The following is a 16,769-nucleotide window of genomic DNA, read 5'->3' on the forward strand; positions in this document are numbered from 1 at the left end:
AGTTTGTTCAACAAGGAGAAACTTGCATGTCTTAATCTTCTATGCCACAGTTCAACATCATCATCAACAACACTCGAACATGTAAGATCTCCACTATTTAGAGACTCAAAGTTAGCAACATAGATGTTTTTGAATCTTTTCGCCACCAGAACCACTTCACGAGTCACAAGATTGGTGACTGTGCAAGACTTTGATAAGAACTCCACTTTGTTTCCTTTGTCGCATATTTGAGAGACACTCAACAGGCTATATTTCAGGCCATTCACATAGTACACATTCTCAATTGAGTGAGTGAGTGTTTCCCAATTTTTTTAATTCTCGGAATGTATCCCTTTTTGCCATTGCCAAAGGACATACTCCCACCTTGTAGGGCTTTGAGTGAAAGGACACCATCATTACTTCTAGTCATATGTTTAGAGCAGCCGCTATCCATATACTATCTTTGGATGCTTTCTTTCACTGCTCCATGCACAAGGAAATCAGAGATTAGACTTAAGAATCCAAACAAGTTTGGATCCCTTGTAGTGAGGAAAAGGGCAAATTAAACTTCTTCTTGTCCAAGCAGGCATCACCCATTTTTTATTGTAGGGACCAAGTTCCCTAGCAGTACTTTTTCAACAAAAAAAATTGTTTTTCTGTTGGGGTTGAAATGTAGCTTTACAAGAATCTTTGAAATGACCAGTTTAACCGCAATGAGTTCAAAGCTAGTTATCAGGGACAATAACATACTTACTATATAGGTTTTAAGGAGCTTTTTCCTTTTGGAACCCAATTTCTTGCCTGTTCCCCCATTATTTTTATACATAGAAGTGATAGTATCAGAAGACCAGGTCTACTTTAGAGATTTATCTAGGTCATTTTTAACCTTGCTTAGATCTTTCTGAGATTGTCTATTTCTTTCAAGTTCAGCACAAAGGCTCAATTTTACCATTTTGAGTTCATTTCAAGTTTAAGGTGTGCCTCACTCGCCACTTCCTTACCTTTTGAAGAATTCATGATGTTTTCTATTGAAGCTTTCACAAATATATTTTCCCATTTTAATTCCTCTGTTTTTTTCTTTAGATCCACAACTACTACCAACAAGTCATCTCTCTCATGCTCTACGTTTCAATTTTCTCAGTTAGAATATCCTTTTCATTCTTTAAATCCTTAATGGTTTCTTTTAAATTAATAACTACGAGTAGTTAATCATCTCTCTCATGCTCTACCTCTCCTAATTTCACAGTTAAAGTATTTTTATCATCGATAAGTTTATGGTAAGCATCAATTAGGACATTTGTTAAAGATACAAGCTTCTTTTGAGAGTAAGACTTCAAATTTCTTTGAACGTCTAGAAAGTTTACCTCATCTTCATCCTCATCAGATTTTTCCATCAGGGCAAAGATAGAGTCCGTCTTGTCTGTGTTGTGCTTGTACTGGTCTTGCTTGTGGAGAGGACAATATTTGATAAAATGTCCTAGCTTCCCTCATTTGTGACAACAATCATAACCTTTTGGTATGCTAGAGCTGCCCTTTTTCGGAATTCCTCCATGTCAGTATCATCATCACTTGAGTCACTGTTATTTTCCTTAAGAACCAGGTTCTTCTCCTTTTTGGGTTCTCTTCTTTCAAGGTCCTTCTTCTTCATTTCGTAGGTCTTCAGATTTCAATTGAGTTCGTCAATCATTAGCTTTTGCAGATCTTTTGCCTCTGTGATAGCACTGACTTTACTCTCCCAAGAACCAGGTAACACACTGAATATTTTCCTGAACAGTTTGTTCCTTGGAATACTATCTCCTAGAGAATGTAGCTCATTGATGATGGAAGTGAAGTGAGTATGCATGTCCTGAATGGACTCATCATCCTTCATCTTGAAGAGTTCATACTCAGTAGTGAGCATGTCGATCTTTGACTACTTGAGTTGAGTTGTTCCTTCATGTGCGGTTTGGAGAGCCTCCAATATCTCCTTTGCAGATTGACAAGCTGATATTCTATTGTACTCGTCCGGTCCAATACCACATACGAGGATCTTCTTTGCTCGAAAGTTTTTCTCTATAGCTTTGCAGTCGGCATCATTGTCACCTTCCTTATCTTTGGGAATGTCACTGTTGTCTCGCCAATAGTCTTCATAGGGACAAAGGGTCCATCACAAATGACATCCCAAAGCTCTGAATCTTCATCCATGATAAAATTATGCATTCTTGTCTTCTACCAACCGTAGTATTGTCCATTGAATCCGGTGGTCTGTAGTTTGATTGACCTTCTTCAAAATTTGGTAGAATAGCCATGTGTATCCTTTCTAGGTGTTAGCCTTATAGAAAGAGCATGCTCTGATACTAACTGATTTAAACTAAGATTCCACCAAACTATATAGAGAACCTGGTTCGCTATCAGTTCCTACAGAACATACACATACATACACACACATATCAGTAAGTAAATAACACAATAATATTTTACGTGAAAAACGCCTAGCTCACGGGATTAAAAATCATGACCTACACTCGTAGGATTTTAACTTCACTAACCGACCAACTTTAGATTACAACCTATTTTAACCTAGGAATTAAACTCTTAATTCCTTACCTACTTGCAATAACTCTATTGCAAGACTCTTTATAATAACTCTATTACAAAGTTCACCACTTTGACTAACTCTAGTCAAACACAAAGTTTATGGTTTACAAAGATATCCTACAAGATACTTCTAACTAAACTGAGTAGGAATTATAAGTGAATAACATTAACAAAGATACAACAATACTAAGGACACACAACGGACTCAGTGCTGGGATCTGGTCCTTTGTTCTGTTGCTACTTTGTTCTTCAAGCCTTGAAGTGAATGAAAGTGGCTACACACTTGAGAGAGAATTAATAATTTAGGGTTTGCAAGTGTGTGTTTTCCCTTGCCTCATGTTGGTAATATATAAATGAGGTCATTGGGATGGTGTAAGCAAGTATTCGGTACACAGCATGCTACAAAAAGTCATTATTACATTGTTGATAACTATCTAACACCCCCCTCAAACCAATGCATACAAATCATATGTACCGAGCTTATTACATATGTAACTAATAGGAGGATCAGTGAGGGTGGTATAAATCAGCCTCAGCCCAATGTCACACAAGTAGCTATTGGGCTGACACAAGCTATTGGGCCGAGAACAAACAATAGGCTTAGGTTTATTTAGGATCCAAGTTGAGTAGTAGATTGTAGGCTAAGGACGGTTATGTTAAAAAGGGTAGTGGATCTGAATTGGACGTTATGCGAATTGTTGAAGAAACGTATGTTCCTCTCTTCCCCTTTCTAAGTCTAATCTTCTCATCTCTCTTCTTCTATCCATGTATCTTCTCATATATTCTTAATTTCAGTATTTTCATTATTAGCCTGCAATTTGAGTGTTGGTTAGGCTACTAGTAATTGTAATAGATCTTTAGTTCTTATAAATATACTTTGAGATTGTAGCATCTGTTACATTTGTGCTTTCATCGATTCAGATTCCAATGGACATCGTGGTACTAGATAAATTCATTGGCGACAACCTAGAGGGCTGGGTTTATCGGGCGGAGCAATACTTCACATACCTTGGCTTCTCCGAGAAGGACTGGTTACCTCTTCCCTACTACTACCTTGATGGCGAAGCTCTTACTTGGTTTGATTGGTTGTTTCGAAATGAGTAATTTTTTTATCGGAATCATTTTAAGGAGAAACTGAAGATGCATTTTCGGACACAGACCTTCACAAATTTAGTAAGTACAGCAGAAACTTCACAAGCATGTGTTGACTACATGAGTTATTTATATGAACTAAGAGTCCGCCAAACTGTATAGAGAACCTGGTTCTCTATAAGTTCCCACGGAACATACACATACATACACACACATATCAGTAAGTAAATAACACAACAATATTTTACGTGAAAAACGCCCAGCTCACAGGATTAAAAATCATGACCTACACTCGTAGGATTTTAAATTCACTAACCGAGTAACTTTAGATTACGATCTATTGTAACCTAGGAATTAAACTCTTAATCTCTCACCTACTTGCAATAACTCTATTGCAAGCTTCTTTGTAATAACTCTATTACAAAGTTCACCACTTTGACTAACTCTAGTCAAACACAAATATAAGATTTATGGTTTACAAAAAGATGCTTCTAACTAAGCTGAGTAGGAATTATAAGTGAATAACATTAATAAAGATACAATAATACTAAGGATCCACGATGGACTCACTGCTGGGATATGATCCGTTGTTCTGTTGCTACTTTGTTCGTCAAGCCTTGGAGTGAATGAAAGCGGCTATACACTTGAGAGAGAATTAATGATTTAGAGTTTCCAAACGTGTGTTTTTCCTTGCCTCATGTTGGTAATATATAAGTGGGGTTATTGGGATGGTGTAAGCAAGTATCTGGTACACAGCATGCTCCAAAAAGTGACTGTTGCACTGTTGCGTATGCAGTGTCACAGTGCAGTAGCTTTAACAACTGTAAGGAGTTGACTTGTACTGTGACAAGAGGAATTGATAGCCATTTGTTCTCTCTGCAGTTCCTTTGACTGATATCATTGAAGCTTGTTCCAGACATGTAACTTGTTGTCCCGAGCATTTTGAGGTTTTGCATCAGGTTCCCTATCTGGTTCTCATACGAAGTTTGTTAAATCATCAAAACACAATGCCATATAACTTATCAGTTATGCTACATTGATTCCACCAAGGAACTATGTGTCTTCGATTGCAGCTCTGAGCCATGTCGAAAACTTATATGACTTGGAATCTACTTTCAAACGTGGAATCTCAGAGGCGGCCAACATGTTCGATAAAATGTCCAAAAGAGCAGACGAGCGTGATTTTGTTGAATCGGTATCATCAGTTCCAGATCTTGAAATTCAGGTTGGTTCAGACTCTATCAAAATTGATCCCATAGACTATATTGATAGTGTCACTACAACTTCAGCAAACAATGAAGACGAAATGTCTGACCAAATTTCATAAGGAACTAGCACTGTTTTGTGGTACCAATTTGCAGACAATGTTTCGTTTCCAATTCCTTTTGATGACTCATCCTTGCTTCCATCCAGTGTTGAAAGTGTTGAACAACTAAATGCATATGTCTTGTTCCCTGAGATTGAATCTGCTTTAGAGGATAATACCACAAGCCATGTGAACCTTTTTTTTGCTAAAAGTCCTAAGCGAGATACAACTGAACAACTCAGTCAATTTTTCACTATGCTTCTGGATTCTTTTACTAGCTTGGTCGTAGGTGGTAACTTTCCTATTTGTCAAATACTCGCTTTGCTTGTTAGTGTCAATTTGGATGATGGTCATATGCTTGATTCTTCTTATTGTTTTCATGTGAGGGCTTGCACATATCTCTACTATGTGTCTGAATAAATAATAGGGACTATCTTATTTTGTAGTTGTATGGACAATTGGTTTGACACACGGCAAGATTTTCAGGTTGATTCACGTGTGTTTTTATCCGTTGAATCTGAAGTTTTAATTCCAAATGAGGATTTTTCAAAGATAAAAGTCGTTATCTCTAACATGGACAATTTGGAAGATAGACAAGATGAAGTTTTCTCCTCTTAGGCTTTCACTGTGAATCAACTCTGAAGATAGATTTTAAAAATATATTGTGGTTCCACCATGATTTCACCGCCCATTTAGACTGTAGGGGTGAAACTAGACAGGAGCGCAATCTTTCTGGATTCTTGCATGAATCAAGAGTGCATACAAGGGAGGAGAAACTACAAAGAGTGCTCCAAGAAATTGCTGAAAGTTACTCAAAGCAGTCACCAAATATTTGGGTCAATAAAGCCGCTAGACTCTTGTTTGCTATGTTTGGTCTAGCAAGGTCTACCTTTTCGTATGTTATCTTTGATCCTGGTGGGGTTAATACTTCCTTTTGTGCGATGATCCATCAACTGCTTTTTAGACTAGTGAAATACTTTACTACAGAAAATTATGACACCACACAACAGTACTTGAAGTTACAGCCTGTAACAAATGTACTTACTGCCATGTTACAGGAGTGGAAAACATTAAACTTGAGGAGTGGATATAAGGTAAAGCATCAAGCAGTGCAAGGAGTTGGTTATATATTTTCTGGTGGGAGTGAAAATTGTGTGGTTGCATGGCATGTTATAACCAAACTCAATTTGGTAATGTTGAAAAGCTTTATTGTAAATATAAACGATCAGGGTTGTAATTGGTTGATAGCAGGTGTAATGGGATTAAATGGAGAGCGAGCCTCTAAAATTATTTATCAGTACTTCATGGATAATTATCGCATCGATGAGTCTGAGCATGTTAAAGTGTGTTGCATGTATTATATTTCAAGTGATTTCAAAATAACTTTCGCTCCTAGCAATTTCCTTGATGGATTTCTTGGCTGCCAATTATCTGAGGCTATTTCCTACATTGTGCCTATCATGTGAATATTGCTTTGATAGAGAAAAAATGACTCTACTGCGACCACGGCGAATTTCATTTGGGACCCCTTTCGAGTAGTACAAGCTAGCACAATTGATCTTTCCCTTCAATCAAGAATTTATGCTAAAGAAGAATGGACAGAATGGGGCATTGCTGATACTATTACCATTTTGATAGGTTATCTGAGGATGCTTGGTTATGCATGTATTACATTGACTGATAATCGGTGCTTATCATTGTCACGATCCGGAATTCCCACCTTCGTGACCGTGATAACGCCTAACATTTCACTTGCTAGGCAAGCTAACGTTAGAGTAATTCTTTGCCAATTTTAAACACTTCGAACAATTTAACCAATTAAACAGAAATGGAGCCAAAATAAAGTACGAAATAGCATAATAATCCAATATCTAGTACAACCCGGATCTGGAGTCATAAGTATACGAGTTTCTAGAGGATATACAAATAGAGTCTGAAATAAATATAACTGTCTCGAATGAGATGAATAGTAAATAAGGAAAGAGGAAGGGGACTTCAAGGTCTGCGGACGCTAGCAAATCTACCTCGAGTCTCCAAATAAGCTAATCTAAGCTGATGCGCCTCACAGACAGCTGGGACCAGTACCAAAATCTGCACAAGAAGTGCAGAGTGTAGTATGAGTACAACCGACCTAATGTATTCCATAAGTGTCGAGCCTAACCTCGACGAGGTAGTGACGATGCTATGACAGGACACCCATGTAATTAAACTTGTATAGACGAAAATATACGTGCAACATAACAACAAATAAAGATTAAACATGTACGATTGGGAAGAGACATGAAAAAGGGGTACAAGATACGGTAACGACAACAGGAAATGACAACATGAAACCGTCAATAAACCTTCAACCAATGAAAACAGAGAAACATAATGAATAAAGACTGCACAACATCACCCATCATGATTTTACTCTCAACCTCACCATGAAACAATAACAATGGTACGTCATCACCCTTCGTGTTTTTACTCTCAATCTCTCTATAAAATAATAAATGCAACACGGCATCACCCTTTGTGCTTTTACTCTCAATTTTATCATGAAACGATAAATACGGCATGACATCACCCTTCTGTTTTAACTCTCTTCCTTACTATGTATAAATCAATAAATGAAACAATAATCGGCACGGCATCACCCTTCGTGCTTTAACACTCTCCTTTACCATGTAGCAAACTATATATAACATTTGGGAGAAAAAATAAGAAAGAATAAACCTTACATCAACAACGGTTCCACAATACCGAACCTCAACTTTCAATAATGCTTAATTATCACAAATAATTCATAAATGCGGAAAGACGATCAATTAAGTAATAAACTAGTCTAAGCATGGATATCATAATCAAAGGAGGAAGTAAAATTACAATAAACAAGCCTCACCCGCATGCTTTAACCCAACAACAATGCATAAGTACTCGTCACCTCACATATACGTTGTACCCGACATTTTAAACATGTAGCAAATAGGCACACAAGTCCTAATTCTTCAATTCAAGGTTAACCACGATACTTACCTCGCTCCAAAATTGACTCAAAGCTCAACCACGACTTTGCCTTTCGAACAAGCCTTTAAACCAACCTAATCTAGCAAATTATCAACCAAACGATTCAAAATAAGCCTTAGGAACTACCCACGAATGAAAGAGGTTTAATTTAGGTCATTATTGAAAATATCAACAAAAGTCAACTCACGGGCCCGCTTGGTGCAAAACCAAAATTTGGACCAAACCCCGATTACCCATTCACCCCCGAGCCCGGTTATGTAATTTATTTCAAAATCTGACCTCAATTTGAGGTCTAACTTCTAATTTTATAAAAATTCCTAATTCTACCCAAATCCCCAATCTCTACCATGAAAATCCTAGATTTTTGGTTGAAATGTTAGGAAATGTAATGGGTAATTCAAAGAAAGTAGGTTAGAATCACTTACCAACGAATTGGGAGAGAAGAGCTCTTGGAAAAATCGTCTCTAAGGTTTCTTGGGTTGAAAATTTGAAAGAATGAACAAAAATCTCGTCTAACTCAGCTTTTGACCATACGCAAATGTCGCAATCGCGACAATTGCGAACCCCGCAAATGCGAGAAATCCTTCGCAATTGCGAAGGTCCTCCGTCTTTACCGCCTTCGCAAATGCGAACCTGAGGAGATCGCAAATGTTACCCCAGATCTCGTAAATGCAAAAACCATCCCCCAGTCGCTCACATTTGCGAGCCAGGCCTCGCAAATGCGAGATCTACACAACACCAGAACACACACTTGCACCAACTATGATTATAAGTCCAAATTCATTCCGTAGCCTATCTGAAACTCACCCGAGCCCTCGGGGCTCCAAACTAAACATGCACAAAAGTCCAAAAATCTCATACAAATTCACTCGCGCGTTCAAATCGCTAAAGTAACACTTAGAACTACGAATCGGATACCAAATTAAAAGAAATTTTCAATGAAACTTAAGAATTTCTATTTTAACAACTGGACATCTGAATTACGTCAAACCAACTCCGTTTTTTACCAAATTTTGCAGACAAGTCATAAATATAGTAATGAACATATACCAAGTTCCGGAACTAAAATCTGGACCCGGTAGTAATAAAGTCAAATTTTGGTCAAACTTTAAATTCTTTAAACCTTTAAACTTCACATTTTCGACAAAATGCGATAACTCGAGTTTGGGACCTCCGAATTTGATTCCGGGCATACGCCCAAGTTCAAAATCATGATAAAGACCCACTGGGACCATCAAATTATGGATTTGTGCCCGTTTGCTCAAAACGTTGACTGAAGTCAACTCAAATGGATCTTTAAGGCACAATTTCACATTTTATCGATTTTTCACATAAAAACCTTCCGAAAAATTATACGGATTGCGTACGCAAATTGAGAAAGGCTAAAAGGAGATATTTGAGGTTTCGTAACACAGAATCAAGATTTAAAACTCTAGATGACCTATCGGGTCATCACATTCCCCACCTCTAAAACTACTATTCGTCCTCGAACGGATATAGAAAAGTACCTGGATTGGTAAAAAGGTGTGAATATCTACTCCGCATGTCTGGGAAATTATTGTATGCTCGAAGGAAGAGTTTCGAGTGCCACAAAAAAGCAGCTTCTCTTTAATCCAGTTCAGGCTTTTGTAGAGGTTCGCTACTGGAATGTTTGCATTGATCCGCTCATTTACCTTATTGCTAATTGCTTCCAAAATATGTCAAGCAAGGCCAGGTCGCCATGCAGGGCAGATTCTGATGGCATTCGAGTTAATAAATTTGTTATTGTCTACTAAGAACTGCAATGACCAAGGTGATTGGTACATAACAGGTGCACTAGATCACATACTTTCCTCAAGTCATAAACCATGCCTTGGTATTGAGATAATTGATTGGGAGGCAGCGAGTATCATTGTTCTTGACTTGAACCTTGAGGACAAGGTTCTTATTGCGGATGGAGGTATTATTATGAATCAGCCTTAGCCCAATGTCATACAAGTAGCTATTAGGTTGACACTAGCTATTGGGCCGAGAGCAAACAATAGGCCCAGGTTAATTTGGGATCCAAGTTGAGTAGTAGATTGTAGGCTAAAGACGGTTATGTTAAAAGGGGTAGTGGATTTGAGTTGGACGTTAAGCGAATTATTGAAGAAAAGTCGGTTCCTCTCTTTCCCTTTGTGAGTCGAAACTTCTCATCTCTCTTCTTCTATATGTGTATCTTCTCGTATATTCTTAATTTTAGTATTCCTACCTATTATTAGCCTGCAATTTGAGTGGTGGTTCGGCTACTAGTAATTGTAACAGATCTTTAGTTCTTATCAATATACTTTGAGCTTGTAGCATTTGTTACGGAGGGACTTGGTGAAAATATCTATAAGATGATCATTCGACTTCACTACGAGTCATGCCAAACTCCTGAATAACTGTGTCGAACTTACTAAACCAGGCTCGAGGAGACTGCTTTAGATCATAAAGTGACCGGCGCAAGCGACATACAAGGTCATTTGACTCCCTCTGAGCAACAAAATCAAGTGGTTGCTCATAAATAGAAGTTGGTTGAAAAGTCGCCGAATTTCACACTAGAAATAGGTTCTAAAACACCACCAGAAAACAAAAACTTTTCCGAAAATTATTGTTCACGCTGAAAAAAATTAAAGTTGTCAGAATTTGATGTAATTTATATGGGTAGGCTAGGAATCACTGGACAAGTAAGTTGTCCTAAAGAAGTTTTGTCAAAAAATGGTCGGACTGACTCACACGCATCGGAAAGTTACTGTAGCACGCCGGAACCCTAGTTCTGGCGGCGCGTGACTATCTGCCGAGTGATTGACTGGGGTTTTGTCTCCTGACTTTTTCGAACAAGATGGTAGTGTTGATTTTCGCACAACACTTACCGATGAGGAGATAACGCAAATCAGTCGGAAAGGCGCATAGTGACTGAGACTGATTATTTACACATAACTATCTAATCATTTGCTTCCATGGCACTATATTTTTAATCAACTTATGGATTTCAAATTCTTAAGATAAACATATAAAAAAATTCAGAGTATAGATTGATTTGAACACAATAAGCATTGATTTGAGCACAATAAGCCCTAACATGCTGCCGGGAAGGAAGATCCACCCCCAACTATGAAAAAGTGAAATGCATGATACATATATATATATATATATATATATATATATATATTGTATGTTATATCCTTGCATTTCTGCAAAGAGACTGTTTATGCTATATATATAGAGAGAGAGGCGAATCCAGGATTTAAACTCTATGGGTTCTACTTTTAATGTTTTAGCATTGAATCCATCATATTTTTAAAATTATGGGTTCATATTTATTATTTTTGTAATTTTAATGAATTTTTACTCCGCGTCGAAAGCTAGGGTTCAATTCATCAACACTCTACATCCGCCCCTGTATATATACCCGTGTAATGAACATGAGCTTCAAAATTATTACAGATATTTGTAGGAAGTCATTAGTCTAGTGTATCACCCATATAATAGATTATAATCCATGCACACCTGAAAGAAACATATACGAGCCGTACATAATTATACACATGCAAGCTCATTGTCTCCTCCTTTATATATAGAATTGAAGCAATCAACCAAAGAGAAGTATCTCAGAAAACGCGAAATTCAGGTAAGGTATATCGAGTTTAAGCAGGCTGTGATTGGTATGATCGACGCCTGAGTTGAGACTCTGAATTAGGCTGCTGCAAGTAGATTTTGGTTGGATCATTGGGGTCAACATAACTGCAAAATTGACAAACACAATAAGTATTCAGCACACCAGCTAGCATATTGAGAAAAAGGATCTTTAACAATTTTTATAGTAAAAGGTACAAGCAATGTGACATACGCATGTCTCATCATCTCATCAACTGGAGTTTGTGCAGCTTGGAGAGGATCCACCCGTGGCTCTGCACTGGACTGTTGCTGCGATCGTCTAACGGAGGCGATTAAATTGAAAAATAATGGCACGAAAGTCCCACAACCACCTTCCTTGAACAAAATCTTGAATGAATGTGTGGAGTACAAAGCCCTGTTTTCATTATCTGGAACAACCTGAAATTGACCAGAATCAATCATCTAAAGTACATAATCCAAACATATCTGAATTTATCTATTCAACTTACCGGATCAACATGTCCGGAAATGTTGTTGCAGTGGAATACTGGTTGATTAAATTTTTCATCATGAATAAAGAGCTGCAGAATGAAGTTAAAGTTGGTCAAGCAGAAGTAGCTTGTATAATCTAGGAATTTTTCAGAACAAAGAGTAAAAAGATTAACTAGCTTGTATAATCTAGGAATTTTTCAGAACAAAGAGTAAAAAGATTAACTAGCTTGCAAAAGAAAAAAAAAAAAAAAAACAGAATTCAGCAAAGCATATCACTAGGAAAATTTTGGGCCATGAAGCAACAGAACAAAAGTACCAGAAACCACAGAAGCAACCTTATCCCAACAACAAAAAAAGGCAAAGCAGCAAGAATGACCAACACCAGACAGCCGAATCTAAGGTTATAAACACAAGAAATAGTATGCTATATGAAGCTAGCAGCAACCAGATAACAGACTTCTAGGTATAGTATACATGTCGGGGATACGGCAAATGCAAAATTCAAATGTTTAATGCTCTGCCACCTGCAGCAATGCAAGTGGCACACACGCAGGTAAAGCAACTTGGTCTCTTAAGAATATTGTCTTTCTTTTTTACCTTGAAACCACCATATCCTAAATTGCACATTATGCATTTCTTGTTCCGGTAGCATATGATTTTCACGGAATGCTATACAAGGTCACACCTTTTTAATTTTAGGGAAACTATCAATGGAGTCAGAGATGAACACGTTATCCCTTTACTTTGATTAAACAAATATTTCTCCTTTACTTTGGTTTAGATAATAACTTCTTGATATTCTAGTAAGAGCAGCAAAAGAAAGTTTGTGTGTCTTCCTTCTCTGATCCACGAGAAAAAGATCTTCTCAGACGAGGAACCGGAATCCAACATTTGACCCTGCTAGCACGTAGGACATATAAGTGTAACATACCAAGGGCATGTCAAAAGCAATGAAATCCACAGGCGTCTTTGCAACAAAGACCATCCGAATATTCGACAAGTAAATCGTTCCTCTTGTTTTTATTTTTCCTGCACTGTTAGCAAACAGTCTCGTCAACACAAAGCGATGAATTAAAAGAAACTAAAGAAAAGGAGAATGAAAGAGAGAGGGCAATGCAAGAATTATGTGTTCAAAGAAAGGTAGAACTAAACACAAAATAAACCAAATGCAGGAATCCCATGCAAACTCAACAGCCAAATCCAATAACTATCTTATTTCTCTACCATATATCACACAAATGATAAATAAGCTCCTTGTGCAATTTCTAATTACCATGGTATAAATAATTTCCTTATGCACTAACCTATCAACTGATCAAATGTCCAAGCCTGTGTTAAGACATTTAATTGTTTTAAAGTATCCATGTGAATATATCTTAGCAAGCCCAAAATCATACAGCCATACGTACTCAAATGTTGGGCAGTTCATATTGCAGCCCAAGCAAGTTCGTCCCAATAACCATATTAAATAGAAACAAATGGTGGATAGTTTTTTATAGGTAGAAATAAATGGTAGTAGTAGTAGTTTAGCATGCAAAAGTTGAGAAGTGCAGTTCTTATTGTTGCAGCTACTACTACTGCGGCGGCTTTTTGAACACCCTCTTTGTGTCCATGGTACAGAAATGCAGGCAAACCTCCTAATGCATTAGGAGCACCAACTACTGCAATTGTAACATATTGGAGAACCTAAATCTAAGAAGATAAGAAAAGGCGATATCCAAAGGGTATAATCTAAAAGTTCTCATAAACATCCAGGTATAAATTCCACCTCAGATTTTGGAGAGAATCTAAGGCAATTTTTGAATTCCCTTTGCCACTAAACTAGAATCTTCTATTAAGTCAATGGAATTCAACGGCTTATATAACCAAAAAAACTCCCTATTAAACCCCTTCCACCAGCAACAGATACCAGGTAACAGGTAAATCTATACACCAAGGTTTTGGGAAAAAATCACCTAATGTTTTTTTGCCCCTCATGGTTCTCACTTCTCACCAATTTGATTGACCACTAGACTACACACCCTCAGGTGCTAACATTTATTAGTAATATCTAAAACAGAAATCAGAATCACAAAAAAACAATCATGTTCAACAGAAAGAAACCCATTAAGGAGATGGAAGTTCAAATAATTACGAAATGAAAATGGTAAAAATTAATGATGCACTATATACAGATCCAAAGAAACAATAGAAAGATAGAATCTATAATTAAGCCTCAAAACCCAAACTATTTTCTTTCATTCCTAATCCCAGAATATCCAATTTACTCAATTTCGACCCGATTCTTCCAGAGATAACTAATTTAAAAGAGAGAAATAACAGTTAGGTCGATTACCCAGGGATTTTATCGATCTCAAACTCAACACCATCTCTAGAAAGGACAAACAATTCATTGAGGAAAGGGACGGGCATTCCGTTTGGAAATAGTTGAGGATTCAGTGCCATTTTTTCTGATCGGAAAAAGAAACCCTCTTCCCTTTGTCAACCGACTTGAGAAAATGTTGTATTGAATCTGGATTCTGGAATCTGCGAACACAAATTGTATGATAGAGGTGTTATTAATAAGACCCGCCGTTTGTATTGGCTTAAAAAAAGTGATTTTTAACTACTTAAAAACACTTTATAAGTATCGTAACTTGTTTTATAAATAAGTAGTTACGTGTTTGGATAAAAGTATCGAAACTGAAAATAAGTTGATGAAGTGTTTGGTAAACAAGTACTGGTAAGTACTTTTTCTTGTTAAAATGACTAAAATATCCTTAAAGTTATTAACATTATAAATAAGATGATGAATGATTTGATTTTAGAATATAGTTACACCAATTTAAAAAAAGTAAGTATTCAACGACCAAAAAAATTAAATATTATGAAAAAAAAAAAGCTAAAAGAACAATATTTCTACTAAGAGGTAATTTTAAGATTAAAAAAAATTATAAGGGATAAGAATATAATATCCTTGGTCAAAGCAATATGGCTTTTAAGCCAATTTTGAAAAAGTTAAATTTTTCAAATTATTGATTTTGACTTTTTTAAAGCAAATTTTATTTTTTTTAAGTTATTTTCTTAATTGTCAAACACTTCCGCAAGTTAAAAGTTGCTTAAAAGTGCTTACCATCCAAACAGGCTCTAAATGTGAGGCAGTGGCAGTTTCGTGAAAGACGTGGACTTGTTGTTTTGACAAGTGTGTGTTGTATTTCTACCTAACTATATTATATTATATTAAAATTTTATTTATCACGTTTATATATCTATTTAGATTCCTTATTATTTACAGCTTGTTTGAATGTCTGTTACCCATTATATCATATTTATTGTTATCCCAAAATAATATTTGTTTTGATTGTTTAGTTAAAATTAGTTGTATTGTATTATTAAATTCATTTTGGAATAATAAAAAGTTCCATTTTTTTAAACAATCGATTTAATGTGGTGAGATTGTTTCCTACTTTTCTTTCCAATTATGCCCTAACTAACTTTGTAATTCTATATTATTTTTTACCTTCTTTTATTTTAACTCCAACCTATAACCTAAATTTTTGTCTTTTTTTTTTTTTTCCTTCTGCCACTTCCAACCCCAACGTCATGTATAAGTTTTGCCTTCCTTTTGTTTTATTCTTTCTTCTACTTTGATTTTTTATTTCAATTCTAATTATTTTATCTCCAACTAGCTGTATAATATTGATTGTTTTCAAGTGTGCAAAGTATTATTATTTATCTTTGTTCTGCCAACTCCTTCGTTTGTTTTTTTATTATTCTAAAAATAGTTAAAAAAATTCTTCAGGTTTTTTCTCTTGTTTTCAAGTTATATGTACTTCTTCTCTTTTCTTTTCTTTTTTGTCGGTTACTATCTATTTAATTCTCCTATTGTATTGCAATTAAATCTAGTTGTTTAAGTAGTTAATCTCATATTACGCTGAAATTATGTATGATTATTTTGGAGATTCTTATTAATATAACATAAGTATTTGATGATCAGTATGATTTGCTAATGTGATTCACCAAGTAATATATACCCAAATATATATAACTAAATAGTTTAATTACTCTTTCATAGGGTACAATGTTGTTAAACACTACTGCAAGAAAAGTTATAAACTATTGAGATTTACAAACAAAAATGCTTAACATTGGATTCCCAAATAATTAGTTAACAAAAAATATAGTCCCAAAAGTACCCAAAAAAAGTGATTTAGAAAATATTATATCCTTTAAGTTATGGATTATATGTTATGTTGTTAGAAAATATTACCTACGATCTAAATTATGGAGGTTAACATTTTATTTTTTATTTTATTATTATTAAGATCTAATTATGAATATAGTGTCCTTATTATTATTTTTAATATTATTAACCTGTTCCACTAATTTTGATAGAATTTGCATAAATTTAATTGCTTAATTTATATATAAGACATAATTGGTGATGAATTAGTAGAAAGGAGTTTTCTTAAATTATTTTTATGCATAATTCTTGATAAATTAAATATTTAAAATAATTGAGGGTATTTTTGTAAACTTATCAGTTACAATACGGTACAGTACGATACAGTCAAACCAAACAGCAAAATGTTATTTAACAACAACAAATAATACAATCTATTCAAGCATTGTATTCATAAAACGATACAATACAATACAGTACAATACGAAACATTATAAAACGATAGGTTACAATGATCCAAACAGAGTGTTAGGT

General features: G+C 35.6%; 1 protein-coding gene across 1 annotated transcript; it reads right to left on the reverse strand.

The window, feature by feature from the left end:
• Positions 1–11,433: 11,433 nt before the first annotated feature.
• Positions 11,434–14,621, reverse strand: LOC107812457 (UPF0664 stress-induced protein C29B12.11c). The gene is made up of 5 exons (XM_016637578.2): positions 14,409–14,621; positions 13,005–13,107; positions 12,091–12,162; positions 11,814–12,019; positions 11,434–11,707 (listed from the first exon to the last, which is right to left on the reverse strand). Exons 1-5 carry the CDS (start codon positions 14,516–14,518, stop codon positions 11,611–11,613), a joined length of 588 nt encoding a protein of 195 aa, XP_016493064.1. The 5' UTR covers positions 14,519–14,621; the 3' UTR covers positions 11,434–11,610.
• Between the last annotated feature and the right edge of the window lie 2,148 nt (positions 14,622–16,769).

Source organism: Nicotiana tabacum, chromosome 23 (genome assembly GCF_000715075.1).
Source record: "Nicotiana tabacum cultivar K326 chromosome 23, ASM71507v2, whole genome shotgun sequence".
NCBI lineage: Eukaryota > Viridiplantae > Streptophyta > Magnoliopsida > Solanales > Solanaceae > Nicotiana > Nicotiana tabacum.

Coding starts and splice junctions, on each gene's coding strand:
- LOC107812457 (XM_016637578.2), bottom strand. CDS start 14,518: ATGGCACTGAATCCTCAACTATTTCCAAACGGAATGCCCGTCCCTTTC. Junction 12,020..12,090: donor TTTCCGGACATGTTGATCCG/GTAAGTTGAATA, acceptor GGTCAATTTCAG/GTTGTTCCAGATAATGAAAA. Junction 11,708..11,813: donor GATGAGATGATGAGACATGC/GTATGTCACATT, acceptor TCAATTTTGCAG/TTATGTTGACCCCAATGATC.